Here is a 22,788-nt window from a genome sequence, read left to right as displayed (position 1 = left end):
GGCAGAACTCCTGCACCTTTTGCACTGATAGTGCTTTTGTGAAGCCATCTGCCACTTGATCATGTGTAGATACAAATTGAATGTTGAGAAGTTTTTGAGCTACTCGTTCTTGTACAAAATGGTAGTCCACTTCTATATGCTTTGTTCTTGCATGGAAGACTGGATTAGCAGAAAGATACGTGGCTCCAAGATTGTCGCACCAAAGAGTAGCTGCTGACGGACTAGACACTCTAAGCTCCTTGAGCAATATTTGAATCCAAATAATTTCGGCCGTGGCATTTGCCATTGCCTTGTATTCCGCCTCTGTACTGGACCTTGAAACAGTGGCTTGTTTTCTGGAACTCCACGAGATCAAGTTAGATCCAAGAAATATACAAAATCCACTAGTAGATCGTCGATCATCAAGTGATCCTGCCCAGTCAGCATCAGAGAAGCCGCTAACACACAGAGAGGACGACTTCCGGATTTTCAAACCATAATCCATAGTTCCTTTAACATACCTTAGGATTCGTTTAACTGCTGTCCAGTGTTCTGTAGTAGGCGCATGAAGGAATTGACACACCTTATTAACTGGAAACGCCAAGTCTGAACGTGTCAATGTCAAGTATTGTAAAGCCCCAACTATACTTCTGAATTTGGTTGAATCTTCCATGCCTAACTTTGTGCCTATCTCGCTGGACAGTTTTTCTGATGTAGATAATGGTGTATTAATCGGCTTGCAGCACTGCATGTTAGCTCTTCGAATAATATCTGAGGCATACTTCTGTTGAGACATAAGAATTCCATCATTCACCTTCTTTACCTCGATGCCAAGAAAGTAACTGAGTTCACCAAGATCTTTCAAGGCAAAGTCTGCCCGCAAGTCAAGAAGTAATGCTTCTACTGCTTTAGGCGATGAGCTAACAACTATGATATCATCAACATATACTAACATGAATATGGTGACACTATTCTTGTGATAACAAAATAATGACGTGTCAGCTTTTGAGGGAGAGAAACCGAGTTGTTGCAACTTGTTACTTAACCTGGAGTACCACGCTCTGGGCGCTTGCTTCAAACCATATAATGCCTTGTCTAATTTACATATAAAGTGAGGACGAGAAGAATCTTCATACCCAGGAGGTTGTTTCATATACACTTCTTCCTCCAGAACACCATGAAGAAACGCGTTCTGCACATCCAGCTGTCGAAGGCACCATCCCTTAGATACTGCAATAGATAAGACAGTTCTGATGGTAGCTGGTTTAACAACAGGGCTAAACGTGTCTTCATAATCAATACCATACCATTGCTTAAAACCTTTAGCAACTAGGCGGGCTTTATACCTGTCAATCTCTCCATTTGCCTTTCTTTTGACCTTGTAAACCCACTTACAATCGATGAGATTTTTACCATGACCGGCAGGAACCAAGCGCCAAGTTTTGTTTCTCATCAGTGCATCATATTCCTCATCCATGGCATGCTTCCAATGCTTGTGTTGAAGTGCTTCATCAAGATTGGAAGGTTCACTACTTTCTGCAAAACATCCATACATGATGGTGCCATCCGTATAGCTCTTGGGCTTACGGATCCCATGTTGCAGCCTGGTCACTTGGCGTGGTGAGTGGACAGCTTCCGCAGGTGATCCCGTCACTGCTGCAGAGGATCCCGTCAGGATCGTGGTGGCCGCACCAGATGTGTCGCCCACAGCAGGAGCAGCCGGGACACTGGTCGGACGCGGGCCAGCGTCGGAGTCGCGTGCAGGAGATTCGTTGGCAGGCGAGACAGGAGGCGCCTGATCCAAGGCTGATGCGCCGGACGCCGCCTGCTCCACTGACGCGCCCAAATCCACCTCGTGCCCCGCGCTAGTGCCCTGTACTCCGACCGAATATGGTTCCTGCATGAAATGATGTCAGTTTTCCCTGCAACTTGCATCACTTTCATCAGAATTTTCATGAGTATTAGTCAGTTGGCCTAGCGATTTATCTTGAAGATTAGTACTGTCGGGATTTGCGAGGTGTTCAGGGAGCAACAGAATTTGAGAGCGAAGGAGAGCGCCGGCATTAGGATGTAGCTTGGAAAAAGGAAACACATGCTCATCAAATACTACATCCCTAGAAATATACACACGACCTGTACTAATGTCCAAGCACTTGTACCCCTTATGCATATTGCTATAACCAAGGAAGGCACACTGTTTGGAACGGAACTCCAACTTCCTAGCATTATACGGGCGCAAATTTGGCCAGCAAGCTGAGCCAAACACCCGGAGGGCAGAATAGTCAGGGGTTTGATTGTAGAGGCGCTCAAGAGGTGTCGAATTTTGGAGAAGTCTTGTGGGTGTGCGATTGATAAGATAGGTAGCCGTGACAAAGGCTTCATCCCAAAATTTTAGGGGCATGGATGCTTGGGCAAGAAGGGCAAGGCCAACTTCAACTATGTGACGATGTTTGCGTTCCGCGGATCCGTTTTGCTGATGTGTGTGTGGGCAGGAGACATGATGCGAGATGCCTACCCTAGTAAATAAGTGATGAGTTTTTCATATTCACCTCCCCAATCCGTCTGCATTGCAATAATTTTCCTACTAAGAGATCGCTCGACAAGGGTTTGGAACTCTTGAAATTTAGAGAATACTTCAGATTTATGTTTCAGCAAATAGATCCATGTGAATTTGCTGAAATCATCAATGAAGTTAACATAATAATTCTTTCTGCCTACTGAATCACGAGCAGGTCCCCACACATCGGAGAACACCAACTCAAGAGGAGCAGAAGAAGTACTGGACGACCGAGAGTAAGGAAGTTGATGACTCTTTGCCTGTTGACAGGCATCACAAACCGACTCTGGACTAGAAACATGTGGCAAATTATTTCTACTGACAACCTGACGAACTACGGAGATGGACGGATGACCAAGATGATGATGCCACATGTCCACGGAGATCTTGGTGGCACTGCAGGCTACCTTCCCACGATCACTTGATGACGATGGGAAGGGATAAAGGCCACCGCTACTCTAAGGATCGTTTTCTTCGTGGCCTGATCCTTAACAAGAAAGAATGAGGGATGAAACTCAAGGAACACATTGTTGTCAGTAGTAAAACGATGAACAGAGACTAGGTTTTTCTTGGCTTGGGGAACATGAAGGACATTTTTCAGAATTAGATCTCGATCGGAAGTATGTAAAATGCTATGGCCAACATGACTTATACTCATACCTGATCCCCTGGCGGTGTGGATTTGCTCCCCGCCATGGTACTTTTCACGTGTAGAGAGCTTGTTCAGCTCACTTGTGATGTTGTCGGTGGCGCCCGTGTCGGTGTACCACGCGTTGTCGACGTTGTACGCGGCATAGGCAGCATTAACATGCTTCTCATCCGGCACGTACTCCTCATCAAAACGGTGCCAACATTCATTTGCTGTGTGACCCGCCTTGTAGCACACCTGGCAGCGCGTCTTCTTGGACCCATTGGACCGGGAGGAATTGTTGGTGAAGCCCCCCCCCCCCCCCCCCCGGTTTCTATTGTTGTTGTTGGCGCCGTTGCCGCGACCACGACCTTGACCAGGACCACGGCCACCACCGCGACTGTGTCCGCCGCGACCACCGCGTCCACCACGGTTGGCGATGTTCACGGAGGATTGAGATCCTCCGCTGAACATGTTCACGTGCTGTTCAAAGCTGAGGAGCTGCGACAGCAGGTCGTCGAAGGAGGTGTCGCCCGGCTGGGCGAGGACGGCGGCCACGACGGGGTTGTACTCCTGATCCAGTCCGGTAAGGATATACCGGACCAGTTCTTCTTCATCGATGGGTTTTCCCGCACATGCCAGCTCATCTGCCAATAACTTCATCTTGGAAGTATATTCGGTAATGGAATGGACATGTTACCTTTTTTAGTAGTTCCCAGCGCTATGCGCGTGTTCACCGCGTGTGCGTGAGATTGGGAAGAGTGGATCTTCGCCAAGGCGCTCCAGACCTCCGACGCCGATTTGTACAGCGCCACTTGGGAGAGAACTTCACGAGAGAGGGAGGATAACAAGTAGGAGAACACTTGTTGATCAAGCGCAAGCCACCTTGCGTACTCCGGATTTGGCTTGGAGACGTCTTTGCCGTCAGTGCCCTTCTCCTGGATGGTCTTGGGTGGGGCAACCTCGGTTCCATCTAGGAACCCTAGGAGTTGTGCGCCACGCACAGCAGGAAGAATCTGAACTTGCCAGAGGGCATAGTTCGTTTTGGTGAGCTTTTCCGTAATGGTTTGAGCAAAGGAGGCTGGCGGTGCCGGTGCCGAGAAGGTGGAACTCGCCATGGGTGGGATGGGATGGGATGGGTAGATGGATGTGTATTTGGAGGTTAGGCTCTGATTACCATGTGAAACAATCTTTGTGGAAGCATTGAACCCCTTGTTAGGGGCCGCACCTTTGTTTATAGGAGCAGGGAAGAGCCCCCTGCGTGGCTTACAAGCAATGTATGATCTTATCTTAATATGACCAACAACTAATCCTAGATTGATACAACAAATCCTATCTGACTGATATAGGAGATCTCAACAACATGGTAACTAACTATCCTGGCCATATCATGCAAGATCACACGGACGCTTACATTATAGGAAAGCTAGATTCTATCTTAACAGTGCCTGGTCTTGCGGTCAAGGGTGAAGCCGACGGGCGGCAGCTGCTGCTCGCGGCACCTCCTGGACTCGTGGCGCTTGAGCTCCTTCCATAGGTACATCTCGTAGGCTTCCATCTCACCGTCGCCCGACCTGATCTCGATCTGCGTGTGCGGCTTATTGCGGCCGCCGGCGCCGTCGTCGGCGGATCTGATCTCGACCTGGCTGCGCGTTGTGCGGGCTTGGGCCCACCTGACCTCGAGGAGGCTGCGCACCGTGTGGTCGCTGCTGTTCCGGGCGCAGAGGTCGACGCGTCTGTCCTTGAGCAGCAGCAGCGCGGACTGGACGTGGCCCTTGTCGGCGGCGAGGTGCAGAGGCGTGTCGCCGTTGTTGTCTGCGCGGTTGAGCAACCCCGCCGGGCGGACGAGGAGGAGCAGGCACCGGAGCGCGTTCGTCTTGCCGCCGGCAACGGCGGCGTGGAAGGCGTTGTGGCTGGCGGCGTCGGTCATCTCGGCGGCGTTGTTGCACTGCCGGAGCAGCGCCTTGATGGCGGATGCGGAACCGTAGCGCGCCGCGACGTGCAGCGGGGTCTGCTTCTGGTTGTTGCGCCTGTAGGCCAGATGGGTCCCGTTCCTGAGCAGCATCTCCACGCCCGCTGGCGGTCCTTGTGCGCCGCGTAGTGCAGGGCGGTGTTGCCGTCGGAGTCGGTCAGGTCGATCAGCTCCGGCCGCTTATCCAGAAGGATCTCTACGGTCCCTGTGATTTATTTGAAGTGCATGGTTTTTTTATTGTTATGCACGAGGGAAGAGAGATGCAGGGCAGGGTGCTGTGCTTACGGATGTGCCGGCCGAGCACGGCTTGGTGCAGAGCCGTGCCTCTGACGGACACGGAGGGCCTGTGCTCCTCTTCCACCCATGGGCATGGGGACTCGAGAATCTTGCGGACGACGTCCTCGAGGCCCTCGCGCGCGGCCACATGTAGCGGCGACTCTTCCTGCCCGTTGAGGTCGTGGCCGCGGTCGGGGTCGGCGATCAGCAGCAGCAGCGCCATGGCGCTGCGGCCCTGCCTCAACGCCTCGTGCAGCGGGGTGTTGCCCGCGCGGTTGGTCATGGCCAGGGGGCTCTCGGGTGGCGTCTCCTCCGCGGCGCTGCCGTTGGGGTCCTCGCGCCAGGCCTTGGCGAGGCCCAGCAGCAGCTTCGCCACCTTGGTCTTGTCCTCCTTGGCCTCCAGGTGCAGCGGGGTGTCGCCGTCGTCGTTCCGGGCGGCGAGCACCGAGCAGGCCGCACTTCCCCTGGAGGACCTCGCGGGCGAATTCGGCGTGGCAGTGCTGGGCGGCGAGGTGGAGCGCCGTGTTGCGCTGGGGCGTCGTGGAGCTCAGGATGTCGGGCCTGCCTGTGTCCTGCAGCAGCTGCTTCAGGATCTCCACTTTCCCATGCGCCGCGGCCTTGTACAGCTCAGGATCCATGCCGCCGACCATGCGACTCTCTCACACCCGTCTAAGCAAAAGACAAAAGGCAGGAACACACAGGGATGAAGGGGCTGAGCTGCTGGACATGAGAATTTGCGTGACTAGTGACAAGGTGTGTGCACGAAGAATATAATCGCCGGTGACGATGGTCCCTGCCCGTTTGTTATAGTAATGGTAGCCTCGCTTGCCCTTCGGACTTTGCACCGACCTGTAGTGCTGCTGGAGCGCTTTTGTTAGTTTTGTATTAGCATATACCGTATAACGCGTACTAGTAACCTGCTGAACCAAACTTGGTATAAATTCCAGTTCTAGGCTTCCAGCTCTCCTTCCCTTTCGACACCCATCTGCTGATGACTTGCTGAGCGCAGATCGACCAAGCCTATTAGTATAGGATATCCCCTCCTCAATAACAAACAGATTCTCAAAAACCACCAAATTAAACATTGGCACGCAATTTGGTTCACTAGTCCACCAAATCGTGCTCCCATAAACATTAGAATTTCGTGAAAACATTGGGACATATAAGTAGCAACCAAAATTGATCAACTAGCACGCGCTCTCCCTCATTTGTTAAATCTTCAAGAGAATAGGCATGTGCACATAACCATTAAGAGAATAGGACGACTATTTATAATATATGATGTATAAATCATAAATGTGAACTCTAAAGAAGATAGTCCATGTCAAATAAAAGTTGCCCCCAACTGTTTCCTCACAAAGATACCTAAGAAACTATCTGAATTAAAGAAAATGCGAAACATAGATTTGTGTTCGCAATAGTTTGGAACAGAATTTCTAGAAATAAATAAAGGCTGCCCTCAAAGCATGGTTATACTAACTTCATGCCTAATACAATCAATTAATATTTGGATCTAAATATTCTAAAAAGTTTATGTTCTCGGAGTAGAATTGTGTCGAGACTCCGTGTCTAATACATGAGTAGACTCCCATAATCCCATGTTACTACAATTCTAGAAAATGAATTTGCTTGAACAAGGATGGGGATTCAATAGTAAACTTTCACGAATTCTCACATTATCAATATAGAAGTGAAGAAATCCATTATTTTATAGGGCAGATTGGCAGGATGACTCTGTAATCGTCCATATTAAAACTTGATCTCTCTCAATGAACTCTAACTGCAAAAAAGTACCTTAGTTTTTCATTTAAGTATTTTATTTAATTTTTTACTTGAAATATTACAATTTTATTGCAAGCCCATTGTTTAATTTGCTGGCATATCTCTTAGGATATTTTGAGCACTAAGGCATGACAAAGATAAAAATTCCAAAACACAAGCAATCCAATGGTTTAAGTATCTTAATTTACATAATACAATATTTCATGAAAAACTACATATTATTAAAAGATTAGAAATGGTTCAATATGCTAATAATTATATATTATTTATCTATAATAAGCTCTCCAGAAACTTTTTTATAAGAAGCTTCCAGAAAGCTTATTAAAATTAGTTTTTATAGAAAACTTGTTTGAAGAACTTTCCGGGAATCTTCTTTGAAATAATTATTTTGAAGTAGTAGGAATTTGCACAGAAAACATGTTTGATGTTTGAATAGGTTATCCTGAAAAGTCTCTCAAAAAAGATCTCCTGAAAATTATATACTGCTGAAATGTTGGCATGGGAAATTGGGTGAAAAAAATACTATGAATAACAATTGATAGAAAAGAAAGTCCTGGAGGCTAAAGTTCTAGCAAAAGAAAATTAAAATTTGGTGTTTCCTTGGTTGGAATCACCTGGATTAGGATGTCCCATGAAATGTGTGGATATGATTCAAAATGCTGCTTCCAAAAAAAATTGTGGTTGAGCCGTATGCTTAGGAATCTCCCACAACTCCGCAACATAATCATGGAAAATACTTCTTTTTCACAATAATAAATAAATTATCTTGGATAGCTCAAGTTACAAAAATGAATGTTAGTTTTTATGTATTAAAAAATATGTGATAAACAGGCTTAATATGAATGTTTTAGAAGCACCGACATATTCACTGGTAGAAGAAAGAAAACACCAAAAAATTCAGTAATTAGTAATTCTGGGGGGGAGATCCTTACTAGAAGATCAATAACGATTCAACATATTATATAAAGAAGTAATAGGATTACAATCATCGGTCACTCTCGCCAAACATTGCGGAAAGGAGTGTAAACAAACCTCATCCGGGTTAGACAATGAGGCCAAGCCATCACATATATGAGCTGCCTTATTGCCTTTCTAGGCGGAGCTGCAGCCAACCGTCGGGGTCCGCCGATCCCTACGACCACCGGCAAATCCCCTTTAAATCACTGTTGTTCATACCAAATGACCCGTATAGAAAATCAAAATTACTACACATCGACTCTGATATCGAAAATTTGTAGCTTCGCCCGTAGCCTTCCTTGGCAGAGAGTTATAGCGGCACGAAAATCACTTCCTTGCCCAGAATGAGGACGACGACAGCCGGAGTGCTCATGCCAATGGCGATGACGACATAGGCGGGCCACCGTGACGTGGGCGCTACGGTGATGTAGACGGCGGTCATGAGCGAGACGAGCATGGCGAGACAGGCGACGATGGTGAGCCTATGGCCCCACAGGAGCTGGTCGACCATGAACTTGATGGGGTTTTTCCAGGCCCAGATGAAGCAGCAGACGACGATGAGGGCGCTGCACATGGCAACGGTGTTTGAGATGACGAAGATCTTGAAGGCGGTGTTGTGGCCGTGCAGCGCGATCCCCTTGGTCTGGTCGTAGCCGCCGGGCATGGTGAAGGTTGCGGCGAAGGTGACAGTGGCGACGAGGGTGGCCACGAGGATGTAGGTCTCGACGCTGCGCTCGAAGTACTTGTGGCTGGTCCTGCGGTCAAGGGTGAAGCCGACGGGCGGCAGCTGCTGGTTGCGGCACCTCTTGGACTCGTGGCGCTTTAGCTCCTTCCATAGGTACATCTCGTAGGCGTCCATCTCGCCGTCGACGGACCTGATCTCGAGGTGGGTGTGCGGCTCCTGGCCGCCGCCGCCGCCGCCGCCGCCACCGTCGACCGTTCTGATCTTGACCTCGCTGTGCGTGGCGCGGTCCTGCGCAGACCTGGTCTCGAGAAAGCTGCGCGCCGTGTGGCCTTTCTTGTTGCGGATGCAGGGGTTGACGCGGCTGTCCCAGACCAGCAGCAGCGCCGACTGGACGTGGCTCATCTCGGCGGCGAGGAGCAGCGGCGTGTTGCCGTCGCCGTCGACGTGGTTGGGCAGCTCCGCTGGGCGGACGTTGCGGAGCAGACACCGGAGCGCGTCCGTCTTGCCGCTGGCGACGGCGGCGTGGAAGGCGTTGCGGCCGGCGGCGTCGGACATCTCGGCAACGTCGGGGCACTGCTGGAGCAGCGCCCGGATGGCGTTCGTGGACCCGTGGTGCGCCGCGACGTGCAGCGGGGTCTGGTTCTGGTCGTTGCGCTTGTAGGCTAGCCCCGTGCGCTCCCTGAGCAGCCTCTTCACCACTCGCTTGTTGTCCTTCTGCGCCGCGTAGTGCAGGGCGTTGTTGCCGCCCGAGTCGCTCCGGTCCAGCAGGTCGTGGTGCTTCTCCAGCATGATCTCCACGATCTCTGCAGCGCAGTACATTGCATTTGGCAATAGTAAATCAGTATCGATCCCAATAATGTTGTGCGAGAAGAAGAAGAAAATGGGTGATGGCTGACTGGCTCTGGCTTACGGGTATGGCCTCCGAGCACGGCCTGGTGCAGAGCCGTGACGCCGATGGTCTGATGTCTGGCCTTGTCTTGTACCCAGGGCACGTCCACTATCCTGCGGACGACCTGGACGAGTCCCTGGCGGGCGGCCATGTCCAGCGGCGACTCGCTGTTTTTGTTGAGATCGTGGGCGCACTTGGAGTCCGCGACCAGCAGCTTCAGCGCCACGTCGGTGTGCTGGTGCCGCACCGCCTCGTGCAGCGGGGTGTTGCCCTCGCCGTTCGTCATGGTCATGGGGGTCTTGAGCAGCTTGCCATCGGCGCCGGGGTCCTCTGCGCGCGCCTGGGCGAGGCGTATCATCAGCTCGGCCACCTTCAGCCTGCCGTTCTTGGCCGCCAAGTGCAGCGGGGTGTCGCCGTCGGCGTTCTCCGCGACGATCAGCTCCTCGTTCAGTTTGTGGACCTCGCCGGCGAACTTGGCGTGGCCGTGCGAGGAGGCGACGTGGAGCACCGTGTTGCCCTGGGGCGTCTTGGAGTTGAGGGCCTTGAGGTCGCCCGCCTCCACCAGCTTCCGCAGGCTCCACACGCACCCGTACGTCGCGGCCTTGTACAAGGCTGGATCCATGCCTCCATCTGCAGGCTCCGCTGCTGCCATGGATGTTGCCTAGATAGGTAGCTTCTCTCACCTCCGTCCGTCCGACAGAGTGCGTCTTCTAATTTTCCTAGCTGCTGGCTCTGCTCTGCTCTTGGGTTTCGGCCTGTGCGAATGGGGAATTGCAAGAGTGGTGGCAAGGCACCGAATCTACATACACGACGTATTTATCATGAGGATCGATAGGATGTATCTGAAAAGAACTGATCGTGATGGTTGGGCCTCTCGTCCGGTGCGTCGCTTCCACTTTTGGGCATCAACCAAGCATGACACTGCTTTTGTGACATATACGAGAGTACCGTGTGTTTACTTGGCTAATCAGCCTTGGCATATATTCCTGTGTTCGGTGTTCTCCGATCCTCATGCTGCTGCAGGTGGATGATCAGATCCAAGCTCAACACAAACCGACCAAGCTTGGTATCTGCACTCACCTGACCAATCTCGAGTCCGGCTGGTGCGTGATCCAAAGTCCTCAAGTTGAAAAGAAAGTTTCGCCATTTGAAAGCTGAAAGTCAAATTTTAGGCAAGCGAATAACAAGCAACTTTAGAGAAATCTTGTCAAATATCGTGTGGCTACATACTACCCCATACTACTGATCAATGTTTCAGTGGTAAAGATAAATCTCAACCGTCCGATGTTTACATACGAGTCCGTCTCCGACAGTAGTATATGGTCGTTGTGCATCATAAAAGAGCTCAAAAAGTAAATCCACTCAAAAAAAGGAAAAAACTAGATCTACTCTGTCCATTCCAACACCTCCTTTCATTATTGTTTTTAAAAAGGTTAAAAGAAGTATTATATAAAATTTATCTACAATAAGCTCTCAAGAAAACTTTTTTTATAAGAATCTTTGATAAAGCTTATTAAAGTAAGATTTTTCAGAAACCTTGTTTGAAGAAGTTTGTAGGAATCTTCTTTGAACAAATTATTTTGAAGTAAGAATTTACACAGAAAACATGTTTGATGTTTGAATAGGTTATCGTGAAAAGTCCCTCAAAAAAAGGATCTCCTGAAAATTATATACTCCTGAAATGTTGGCATGGGAATTTGGGTGAAAAAAGTTATCCATAAAAAATGTTAGAAAGGAAAGTTCTGGAGCTAAAGTTCTAACAAAAGAAAATTAAGATTTGTTATTTCCGTGGTTGGAATCATGTGGATATAGAGGCCGGCATGTCCTTTATCTATTTGAAATGTTGCTTGCAAAAAAATTGTCCCCGAGCCGTATACTTAGAAATCTCCCATAATTCCGCAACATAATCATGGAAAGTACTTCTTTTGTTTTCAGAATAATAAATAAATTATCATGTACTCTTTCCGTCTCAAAAAAAACAAATTACTCTAGGATTCAAAATTTATCCAAAAAAACAAGTCATCTTACTCTTTATTTACAAAGTGAATGTGCATGCAAGAATAAGTTAGCGCCAAATATGGATAACAAATAGGGACAAACATGGTCATTTTGTCTTTTTGTTAATTTGTCTTAAAATTCCTAGAATGACTTGTTTTTTAGGATGGGGAGAGTATAGCTCAAGTTACAAATAGGAATGTTAGTTTTTGTACATAAAAAAATCCGTGATAAACATGGTTAATATGAATGTTTTAGCAGCACCGACATATTCACTGGTATTTTTTTTAGGGGGACATATTCACTGGTTGAAGGAGAACACCAAAAAATTCAGTAATTAGTAATTCTGGGGGGAGATCCCTACTAGAAGATCAAGAATGGTTCAACATTTTTTATATAAAGAATGATCTGGAGCTAGCTCTCGCAGCTCTTTTATTTATTTATTAGAAGAGAATACATACTGTAGCCATCTAGTGGCTACGTCTTTAGGAGCGCGGCCTCGGTGCCGCTCGTGCGAGCACTGTCATTGTCAGATGGAAGTTCAGGTCCCGCAGACTCAGGACCCTGCTCGCCCTTGTAGCGGTAGAAGTGCGAGCACACGAGGAAGTAGACGAAGTTGACCGCGCCGAGCACGGCCATGGCGTAGTAGAAGTAGTCGATCCTCCCGGCGTTGATGTCGTCGCTGACCCAGCCGTCGTCGGGCCCGCCGCGGCGCCTCGTCCTCGCGTTCACGATGTTGACCACGAGGGTGGCCAGGTAGCTGCTGGCGCCCTGCGCGCAGTAGAAGGCCGCGTTGGCCAGCGTGCGCATCTGGTCCGGGAACTGCGTGTTGTAGAACTCCATCTGCCCGATCATGGTAAGCGCGCCCGACGCGCCCATCACGGCGAGCTGCGGCGCGAGGAGGAACGCCGACAGCGGGGACACGCCGTCGCCGTGGCCCAGCGCGGAGCCCCTCCGCCTGCGCTCCACGGCGGCCGCGCCCACGAACGCCAGCGAGCCGACCACCAGGCCGGCGCCCTGCCTCTGGAGCAAAGTGGCGCCGCCGCCCGCCTTGGTGAGGTACCGCGCGGCGCCGGAGATGAGCAGGTCGAAGGCGGGCCCGCAGAGCGCCACGGAGAGGTAGAACACGGCGAGGATCGACACCGGCGGGATGGTGAAGCGGCTGCCGATGTGGAGGTCCATGGTCAGAGCCTGGATGTACGTGTAGTTGCTCATCTCCGTCATCACGACGAACCACACCACGCCGGAGACCCACACGGGGATGATCTTGACGAGGCACTTCACCTCCTCCACCTGCTGCACGCTGCACAGGCTCCACGGCCTCGCCGGGGAGCCGTCGGGCCGCACCTCGTCGGCGTCCGTCACGATGGCCGCCTTGTTCAGGAAGCTGAGCTGCAGCGTGAGGGGGAGCCTGCAGACGCGGCGGGGCCCGTCGTTCCCTTGATCAGGGCTGTAGCTGTACAGGACCTCCTCCTGGCGCCGAGCGTCATGCGGGTGCGGCAGCTGGAGCCGCCACTTGCGGCACGACGCGACGACCACCCGCGCGACGCTGGAGAAGATGCTCCCCTCCGGCGGCACGAACACGTAGACCGCGGTGCCGGCGAGGAAGACGGCGAAGGCGACGAGAATGAGCACCGTGGGGATGGCGAAGCCGAGGCCCCAGCTCACCTTGTCCTGGAGGTAGACGATGACCGTGAGCACCAGGAACGTGGCCGTCATCGAGACGGCGTAGTACCAGTTGAAGTAGCGCGTGAGCCCGGCCCTGTGCCGCTCGCTGGTCTCGTCGAACTGGTCCGCGCCGAAGGGCAGGGCGGTCGGGTTCGTGCCGCCCGCGGACACCACCAGCAGGCCCATTCCGACGTAGAGCACGGCGCGGTGGAGGGCCGACGGGCCGACGCACGTGCCGGCTTGCCGAGCCGCGGCGCTGCACGACGGCGGTTTGAGCTGACGGATTGTGGCCGACAGGGTGATGACCACCATTCCCTGCGTCACACCCCCAGTCTTGGTCAGTCAGGCGTACACCTATACATTGATCGTGAAATTATTTGTGCAGTCCACCTAAATGCATGCGCTACTTTCTTTTTCCAGTGATAGGTGACGTGTCCATTATAGATAAAAAAATGGATGTACGGATGGGTGGATGGTAACATGACAGTAATAATACAACGTGATCAGGAGAGGATCTGATCGATAGATAGTCAAATGACAGGGACTTGAGATAAGATGATAACTCACAATAACCCCGACCACAGATCCGAACAGCATGGTTCTGAATCTGCCCCAGAATGCGTCGGCGACGAAGGCTCCAACCACTGGCATGAAATTAAGCAGGCCGGTGTAGACGTTGCCCACGTTTGTTGCGGCATTCGCCTTCATGTTGTAGCGGCTGATCAGGTAGCTCGTGAGGGGGATGTTGAACGAGCTGCTCGCCATTGCAGCCGCCGCGAAGAAACCTGCATTTTTTCATCCGAGCACGCGCGAGAGTCACAATAAGCAAAAGGGTGAGACCCATTTAGGACCTTTTCTTTTTTCTTTTTAGAAAATCCATCTACATACCATGTTATTCAGACTTTAGTTGCAAACATTTTCTTTCTTAGTGAAGGACGTGAATTTCTTCAAAGCGCTCGAAAACACAATTAAATTTTCGAACACCGTATCCGGTGCAAAAACCTTGAAAAAAAATGGCGAGATGCATATGCTTCAAATTTAAAAGTGCAGCGAGATGGAGACCGAAGATGAAGGCAATGGCTGTCCACCCTCTCGGCCTCCGCGTCCCCGTCGCTGCTCTTCCTCCTCCGCCCGCAGCCTCTTCTTCCGCAAAGCTCAGCCCCGCCGCGCCACGGACGCTTCCGGCGGCCATGGACGCTGCTTCCGGCCGCCCGCCTTCGCACATTTTGTACGTCTAGTCTTCTCCTGCTCTCGTCTCTGCTCGATAGGGAGGCAGCAAGCAATTTCTGCTGTATCCGGAGCTGCGTAGCGATGGAAGGAAGGAAGGAAGGAAGGATGGATGGGTGGGTGTGCGCCGTTGCGCGCCGGTACTTGTACCGGCCGGCCCAGAGAAAAGTAGTAGGCACCGGCCGACTTGTCTCTTGAAGTCTTGAGTTTGTCGCTGCGTTTGTCGCTGGATGACTTTGCCGCCGGCTTCCTCTCGCGAACCTGGCCGCGCGGTTTCACGGCTCTCGTGCGACCGGCATGCTCGGCAGTAGGTTGGAGAACTCTGCCGTCGCCAAGATTATTCTTCTCGCTGTCGCTCATTGTTCTTTGACCCGTCCCAGAAACAAAAACGAACACTCATCGCGATCACGCGCACGCACCCAATGCGCTCTGTCTGATAGGCCACAAGTTTCCATTCAAAATTTTGATTTGGTACGTATGTTTGATCCGTCTGTGTTCTTGACAAATGGATCTTAATGCATCTCGTATGCGAGTCGGACCAATTCCCTCCGTTCACGACTCGATCACGTAAATCCCTAAAAATTGACATACTAGCATCGAAACATATCCGATACTTATACCAATTTTATCCGTAACATCGCACGAACATAATTGTCTAGTCAAATTCAATTGAAAAAATCAAAAAAAATATACTAAGCTCAACTTTACTCCAGAATCAAAGCGACTGTACTATATGTGGATATGCCTCGTGCTGAGGGTTTACAAAACCGACCGGTCCGGTCAAATCGCCGCCCTCCGATAGCGGTTTACCGGACCGGTTTGACCGGAACCGGTTAAATTCAAATCCAAATTCAAAAGCACATGTGTAACCGGTTCCGACCGGTCTACCGACCGGTTTGACCGGTGTCGGTACCCTGTAGCAGGGATACCCACTCTTACTGTGGCAAAGCAGGACCCGCGTAGTTATCCGTAACTGCGCGGAAAGGACGGAGTAACCTGGCTCCACGGGTCAGGCTCTTCCCTCACCAGGCCAACGGCCCCGGACCCGTTCCCAGCCTGGGGATGGGTCAGGAGACTCCACGTGTCTCTAAGGAAGGGAAGCTCCGAGCTGACAGCCGAGGCCTCGGACCCCCCCTTAGGGGTCCGGGACCTCCTGCGTCCGTCCGGACCCCCCTTACCGCATGGAGGTCTGAAGCCGCCACGTGTCCCGGAGGCATGGGCTCGTACGCGAGTCTTCCGCTTGGAGACTCGCCCACCCACCGCATTTAATGCGGATGGTTGAGGCGTGCTCTGACGCCGCGGCACGCGGGACAACCTTTGTCAGGTCTCACTGTGCACCGCGTATTACCAAGATGCACAGTGCAGCCGCTTGTGCCGCACCCGCGCAGAGCCCGTCTGCAGCATTAAATGGATACGACGGCACGGCACTTTTCCATCATACCGCCTACGCCGCAAGCTACACAGCCCGCTTAAGCTACGTGGCAGGCGACGCCACCGGCTACGTCTGGCATCGTCCCCGACAAGACAGCGCCTGGACATGATGAGCGAGGGACTCCAGGAGCAGGCAAAGGAATCCAGGAGAGAGATCTCCTTTGCCTGCGACGCCATAATGTATGAACAGTACGTTATTTTATACTACTTCGTTGGGCCCACCTGTCGGGGACCCAACAGCCATGTACGCGCCTCCCTTGAGATATAAAAGGGAGGCGCTCGCTGTGCACGACACGCTCTCCAGATACACAAGCTCTCGCAAACTCTCTCTCTCGAGGGAAGGCAATACAACACACAGTGGACGTAGGGTGTTACGCTCCGGCGGCCCGAACCACTCTAATCCCGCTGTGTCATCGTGTTCTTGAGAGAGATCGAACTAGGACTAGCTAACCCCCGAGTACACACCCTCTGGGCTAAGGCGGGTGCCATCCGCCACCCGGCTGTGGTTGCAGCACCACGACATTTGGCGCGCCAGGTAGGGGGGTTCTAGCTGGTCGCAGTTCGTCTCTTCCTCGCCCCGATGGTTCGGGTGGACGACGTGGAGATGACGGAGGGTGTGGCGTCCTCCACGCCACACGCCTCTCGTGTCCCTGCTCCAGGGGCAACTGTGCCTGTGGAGCAGCCACCGTCGGTGGCGGCGCGCGCTGCTCGCCGGCAAGAGTCAGGGCGCCCATCAAGGGCCCCTCACAAGCTGCGAGCGGCGGAGCACTGGCAGCGGCTAGGGAGTTGCTTCGCAACCCCCCGGCTGAGGCAGCCTCGCTAGACGCCCTGAAGCAGTGGCGGGACGACGTTGACCGTCTCCTCCACCTGGCTCAGGCCTCCCCCAGTTCTGCAAGGACTGGGCAACGACCTCCGCCCGGCAACGCGGTGGTACCTTACCGCCAGCGTCAGGGCGGTGCGTCGGCGTCCGTGCGCTCCCCTACCGTGAGGGGTGCACGAACAGAAGACCTGCGGGCGGAGCTCAACCGCCGGCGTGCGGGAGAGGATGCCCGCATCTCCGTCGAGAGGGCGCGAGAGCGCCGTCTTAACATTGAGGGCCGCAACCTCAACGCCGACTTGGACGTGGTGGCACCCAAGGCCCCGGTGAACGCCCGGGTACAGCCAGGCGCACCAGTTGCTGGGGTGGGCTGCGCTGCGCTGGCGGAGCACCTCCGCGCCGTGGCATGGCCATCCAAGTTCCGCCCCTACCTACCGGAAAAGTACGACGGTACCACTAACCCGTCGGAATTCCTGCAGGTGTACGTTACCGCCATCACAGCGGCTGGTGGTAACGGCGCCGTCATGGCAAGCTACTTTCATGTAGCCTTGTCTGGGCCAGCCCGGACCTGGCTCATGAACCTCACACCTAGGACGATCTAGTCCTGGGAAGAGCTCTGTGCGAGGTTCACAGTGAACTTCGCCAGTGCATACCAGCAGCATGGTGTGGAGGCACACCTTCACGCCGTGAGGCAAAAACCCGGAGAAACGCTCCGGGCCTTCATCTCGCGCTTCACAAAGGTACGGGGTACCATTCCTCGTATCTCAGATGCATCTATTATCACTGCTTTCCGCCAGGGGGTACGTGACGAGAAGATGCTCGAGAAGCTGGCGACGCACGAGGTGGAAAGCGTCACTACGCTTTTCTCCCTGGCAGACAAGTGTGCCAGGGCCGCTGAGGGCCGTGCATGGCACTCAGCCCCCCAAGACGGAGACGCCAAGGCTAGCGGCTCCGGTGCTACCGCTCAAGGCGGTGGCAAGAAGAAAAAGAACAAGAACCGGAGTCACGGGGAACCGCATTCTGGCGGACCAGTCTTTGTAGCAGCAGCGCCAGCAGCGGCGCCGGCTGCGACAGCAGCGGCTGGGGGCCAGAATGCACATGGCAAACGCCCTCGCCCGCAAGGTGGAAGCGGAGGTTCATGCCCAGTGCATCCCACCGCTCGCCACAGCGCCGCTGACTGCCGCGAGATCCAGAAGCTCGTGAAGCGGGTCAGTGGGCGGCGTGAGCAGTCCTCCAAAGACGGTTCACCCCCTCCTCGCCAGTGGGCCGGCAAGGAGAAGGCCTCCGACAGCGGGGCCGCGGCCGGGGAGAAGGAGCTGGGGTACCAATCCCCCGCTCGAGAGCTGAAGGGCGTCTACCACGACGACGACTCCGATTCCGACAACGGCGACCGCCGCAAGAAGTTGTACGTAATGTACGGCGGAAGCTGAGAGCTTGTCTCCCGGCGGGACGTGAAGACCCTTCGCCGGGAGGTCCTTTCGATGAAGCCGGGGGTCTCGAAGGCGGCGCCGCACCAGAGGTGGATGAACACCACCATCTCTTTCGGGCCATCCGACTGCCCGGAGAATATGGCCGGAGCTGGTGTACTACCTCTAGTCACTGCTCCTGTCATATCCAACGTAAGGCTCTATCACGTGCTGATTGACTGTGGGGCTGGCCTCAACGTCATCAGCTATGCAGCGTTCAAGCAGCTGCAGATCCCGGAGTCCAAGCTGACTCCCTCTCGCCCATTCTCCGGAGTGGGCCCACACCCGGTGTTCCCTCTGGGGAGCATCACATTGCCGGTTACGTTCGGGACCGAGGAGAACTTCCGCACAGAGAGCGTTCTGTTCGATGTTGCGGAGGTGAACCTCCCGTTCAACGCCATCATTGGCCGACCGGCACTCTACCGTTTCATGGCCATTGCTCATTACAGGTATTTGGTCTTGAAGGTGCCTTCCCCTGCCGGAGTCCTCACCGTGCAGGGCAACCGCACCGCTGCCGTCGCTGCAGTTGAGAGACTGCATGCTCTGGCGGCAGAGGCTGCACGTTCCAAGAAGGATCCATCCACCTCGCAACCCAAGGCGCCTGCAAAGGCTCCCAAGGTCCAACCGTCCGATTCGGACCATGTTCCCGTGAAGACGGTGCAGATTGAAGCGGACTCCACCAGGACCACCCGCATCGCGGGGAACCTGGAGGAGAAATAGGAAGACGCGCTCATCGCTTTCCTCCGGGCAAATGTCGACGTGTTCGCCTGGGAACTGTCACAGATGCTCGGGATCCCCAGGGAAGTGATCGAGCACAATCTGAGGATCTACCCCGACGCCACGCCGGTGCGCCAGAAGCCTCGGAAGCAGTCCGTGGAGCGGCAGAACTTCATCCGCGAAGAAGTCCGCAAGCTCCTACACGCTGGCTTCATCGAGGAGGTCCACCACCCCGAGTGGTTGGCCAATCCGGTCGTCGTCCCAAAGGCCAACGGGAAGCTTCGGATGTGCATCGACTACACCAGCCTCAACAAGGCATGTCCTAGAGACCCCTATCCTCTTCCACGTATCGATCAGATCGTGGACTCCACCTCCGGGTGTGACCTTTTGTCTTTCCTAGATGCATACTCTGGTTTCCACCAGATTTAGATGTCTAGAGAGGATAGGAAGCATACTACCTTTATAACAGTAGATGGGCTTTATTGCTACATTGTCATGTCATATGGTCTAAGAAATGCCCTACCCACGTTTGTACGAGCTATGAACAAAACCTTCTGTAATCTAATTAGAGATATTGTTGAGGTTTATGTCGATGACATTGTGGTCAAGACTAAGGTAGGGTCAACACTAGTGGAGGACCTGTCCCTCGTCTTCGACCAGCTCCGCGCCACGCACACGAAGCTGAACCCCGAGAAGTGCATCTTCGGCGTCTCAGCAGGGAAGCTGCTGGGTTTCCTGGTCTCACATCGAGGCATCGAGGCAAACCCAGCCAAGATCAAGGCGATCGAAGCGATGAGGCCTCCTGGCCGCATCAAGGACGTCCAAAAGCTTACTGGATCTCTCGCTGCTCTTAGCCGCTTCATATCGAGGCTGGCTGAGAGGGCCCTTCCCTTCTTCAAGCTATTGAGGAGGTCCGGTCCATTTTCATGGATCGAAGAGGCTGAACAGGCCTTCCAAGAACTGAAGCAGCACCTCACCTCGCTGCCAGTATTGGTGGCTCCAGAACCCGGTGAGCCGTTGTTTCTGTATCTTGCTGCGTCTGCGGAGGCAGTCAGCATGGTGCTGGTCGCCGAAAGGACGGAGCAAGCTCGTCAGGGGAACACCAGGGTCCCCCCGGCCAAGGATGGTGAGCTGGACCCCGGACACGGGGGCACGTCAGCCTCACCCTAGCTTGAAGGTCCAGATCCCGCACAAGCGGGTCCGGAGGAGCCTCGTCCCAGTGGGAACCCAGAACCGCTAGGGGCCCAAGAACCTGATATGGTGGATAAGGGCGAGCCGGACCCGGTAACTAGGGTCCGGACCGTCCAAAAGCCAGTCTACTATGTCAGCGAAGTCCTCCACGAGGCGAAGGCCAGGTATCTTGAGACGCATAAGTTTATCTATGCAATACTTATTGCGTCCAGGAAACTGCGCCACTACTTTCAGGCACACCGAGTTGTCGTAGTGACCTCTTACCCGTTAAGAGCGATCCTGCACAACACCAACGCTACAGGCAATATCGCCAAGTGGGCGGCAGAGCTGGCTGAGTTCCAACTGGACTTCCAGCCACGCCATGCAGTCAAGAGCCAGATCCTGGCTGATTTCATAGCGGAGTGGACTCCTTCCCCAAGCAATTCTGGGGGTCCGGTCGTCAACGCTGGACCCTCGGAGCCGGAAATCAGGACACCTGTCTTCACCGAGCCCCACTGGACACTCTTCTTCGACGGGTCCGCCCGCGAGAAGTGGGCCGGAGCTGGTGTGGTCATCATCGACCCAAACAGAGATCAGCTGAAGTACATGGTGCACCTTGAGTTCAAGGCCACCAACAACATGGTGGAGTATGAGGCCCTGATCTTCGGCCTGACGCAGGCCCTCACCCTGGGGGTCCGGCAGCTTCTGGTCAAGGGGGATTCTCAGCTAATCGTCAAGCAGATCCGGGGGGATTGCAGCTGCAATAATCCCCAGCTCGCGGCATACCTCATGCACGTGAGGAAGCTCGAGAAGGACTTCGACGCCCTGGAACTGCAGCATGTTCCCCGCGAACTCAACTCAGTAGCAGATGATCTCTCCGCAAGAGCATCTACCTGAGCATCCGTGCCCGAGGGCGTCTTCGAAAGACGGCTGCTGAGACCTACCGCCCAGCCTGCCGAACTGGGTGAAGGGGATCAAGCTAGCACCTCGAAGCTAGCAATCCCGGCGGCATTCCACCTATGGTGCCCAACCTGGGCTGTGTGCTCTGTTGAGGATCCTGGTGACCTCGTAGAGCCACTCCCACCTGCTCAGGAACAACACACAGTGGACGTAGGGCATTACGCTCCGGCGGCCCGAACCACTCTAATCCCGCTGTGTTCATCGTGTTATTGAGAAAGATCGAACTAGGACTAGCTAACCCCCGAGTACACACCCTCTGGGCTAGGGCGGGTGCCTTCCGCCACCCGGCTGTGGTTGCAGCACCACGACAACCGGTTTACCGGTCCGGTCTGACCGGTTCCGATCGGTCTACCGACCGGTTTGATCGGTTTACCGGTCCGGTCTGACCGGTTACCGGTGATTTAACTAAAAAATCCGACGATTTAAAAGTGGTTTCTCGGTTTGACCGGTTTACCGGTCGCCATATGCGGTGAATCTTAATGGGCCGGCTTATTTTTTTCTTTTTTTTTGATTTAACTTCATATGCTCGCAAACTATACTAAATGGATGAATTTTTGAGAAAATTTGACACCATTAGATTCGTCGCACATTAAAATATTTTTAGAAATTTTTTTGAGAATTTTTTATTTTTCAATTTAAATTTAAATTTTGAATTTGGGTCGATTTGGTACCGGTCCAAACTAAAATCGGGCCGGACCGGTTTGAGCGGTAAACCGGATCAGTTCCCACCGATTTGGTTAACGCTGCTCGTGCTACGCTGCCGTGCGGCGATCGATTTGACTGCACCCGGGGTCTAGTAGTGACCTGTCGCAGCAGGCGACTGGCCATGGCCGCATTCGTGGAATCCTTTTCGTTCGGCACTGATCTGATCGCCATCTCCGCAGATACAACAGAGTGCTGTCGTCACAGCAGCGAAAACTGTTAGAATAATCAGCCTGGAAATGATTGTTGTTTGGAATTACTCCTACGAAATAAAAACATCAGGTGGAAAATTCTTTGTGTTTTTGGAGGGGCTACCCGCAAGCTGAACACAATAACGTGGATGGTAATAGTATATATTTTCCTCAAGAGGATGAGTGCATGCAGTGCCCTTCCTGGAACCAGCCACGGTCCACGGTATTAATAAGAACCCATCAGATTCCGCTTCTAGAAAATAGGAGGAAGGGAAGGAGGGTTAGTAGTTCCGCTTCTGCAAAAGATATTAATAATGAATTACTAAGGCATACCTGCGGAATGTTTTAATCTGTTCGTTGTTATGCATATCGTGAGTACCGAAGGTTGAAATATTATAATACTGTCATCTCAAAGCATTTCATGGTTCTACAATTCTGTGTAAGTGGGCAGTTATATATTTTTTATGACATAATATATCACTAATCTTATTCTTTGAAAAATAATAAATTATCCTCAAGGACTACTGATCACGCCATTTAGTTTTCCTATATTACAGAAGATGTGTGATTGAATTCGAGATCCGAAATTTCATGTAACCTATACTAATAAAGAGCTCGGTGCAGCAATTGGGGGATGGTAAATTCCAAACTACGACCACTACGTTGCAAATACATAAGTCTCTACAAAATTCTTAATTTTAAATATTATTATTGTAGAT

The 22,788-nt window shown here is 52.7% G+C and overlaps 2 protein-coding genes, 1 non-coding gene and 1 pseudogene across 3 annotated transcripts; all 4 read right to left on the bottom strand.

Annotated features, from left to right (window-relative positions):
* Positions 1 to 3,649: 3,649 nt before the first annotated feature.
* LOC120653071 lies at positions 3,650 to 3,788 on the bottom strand. Its single transcript, XR_005666760.1, has one exon. It is a non-coding gene; the product is annotated as a small nucleolar RNA Z247 (small nucleolar RNA).
* An 814-nt stretch (positions 3,789 to 4,602) lies between these two features.
* LOC120647679 lies at positions 4,603 to 6,062 on the bottom strand (annotated as a pseudogene).
* Positions 6,063 to 8,126: 2,064 nt separating this feature from the next.
* LOC120648499 (serine/threonine-protein phosphatase 6 regulatory ankyrin repeat subunit B-like) lies at positions 8,127 to 10,507 on the bottom strand. Its single transcript, XM_039925262.1, has 2 exons — positions 9,747 to 10,507; positions 8,127 to 9,639 (listed from the first exon to the last, which is right to left on the bottom strand). Exons 1-2 carry the CDS (start codon positions 10,375 to 10,377, stop codon positions 8,462 to 8,464), a joined length of 1,809 nt encoding a protein of 602 aa, XP_039781196.1. The 5' UTR covers positions 10,378 to 10,507; the 3' UTR covers positions 8,127 to 8,461.
* Positions 10,508 to 12,148: 1,641 nt separating this feature from the next.
* On the bottom strand, positions 12,149 to 14,153 carry LOC120647678 (protein NRT1/ PTR FAMILY 2.13-like). Its single transcript, XM_039924545.1, has 2 exons — positions 13,956 to 14,153; positions 12,149 to 13,703 (listed from the first exon to the last, which is right to left on the bottom strand). The coding sequence occupies exons 1-2, from the start codon at positions 14,151 to 14,153 to the stop codon at positions 12,198 to 12,200; spliced, it is 1,704 nt and encodes a 567-aa protein (XP_039780479.1). The 3' UTR covers positions 12,149 to 12,197.
* Positions 14,154 to 22,788: the final 8,635 nt, after the last annotated feature.

This window comes from Panicum virgatum, chromosome 9K (assembly GCF_016808335.1).
Source record: "Panicum virgatum strain AP13 chromosome 9K, P.virgatum_v5, whole genome shotgun sequence".
Classification (NCBI taxonomy): Eukaryota; Viridiplantae; Streptophyta; class Magnoliopsida; order Poales; family Poaceae; genus Panicum; species Panicum virgatum.
Note: the sequence above shows the minus strand (reverse complement) of the source record. Positions and strands in the feature narration are given on the sequence as shown.

What these genes read in the sequence shown, in the direction of transcription:
- LOC120648499 (XM_039925262.1), bottom strand. Translation starts at nt 10,377, where the DNA reads ATGGCAGCAGCGGAGCCTGCAGATGGAGGCATGGATCCAGCCTTGTAC. An exon ending in CGTGCTCGGAGGCCATACCC is followed by an intron (nt 9,640 to 9,746) that starts GTAAGCCAGAGC and finishes ACTGCGCTGCAG; the next exon opens with AGATCGTGGAGATCATGCTG.
- LOC120647678 (XM_039924545.1), bottom strand. Translation starts at nt 14,153, where the DNA reads ATGGCGAGCAGCTCGTTCAACATCCCCCTCACGAGCTACCTGATCAGC. An exon ending in GATCTGTGGTCGGGGTTATT is followed by an intron (nt 13,704 to 13,955) that starts GTGAGTTATCAT and finishes GGTGTGACGCAG; the next exon opens with GGAATGGTGGTCATCACCCT.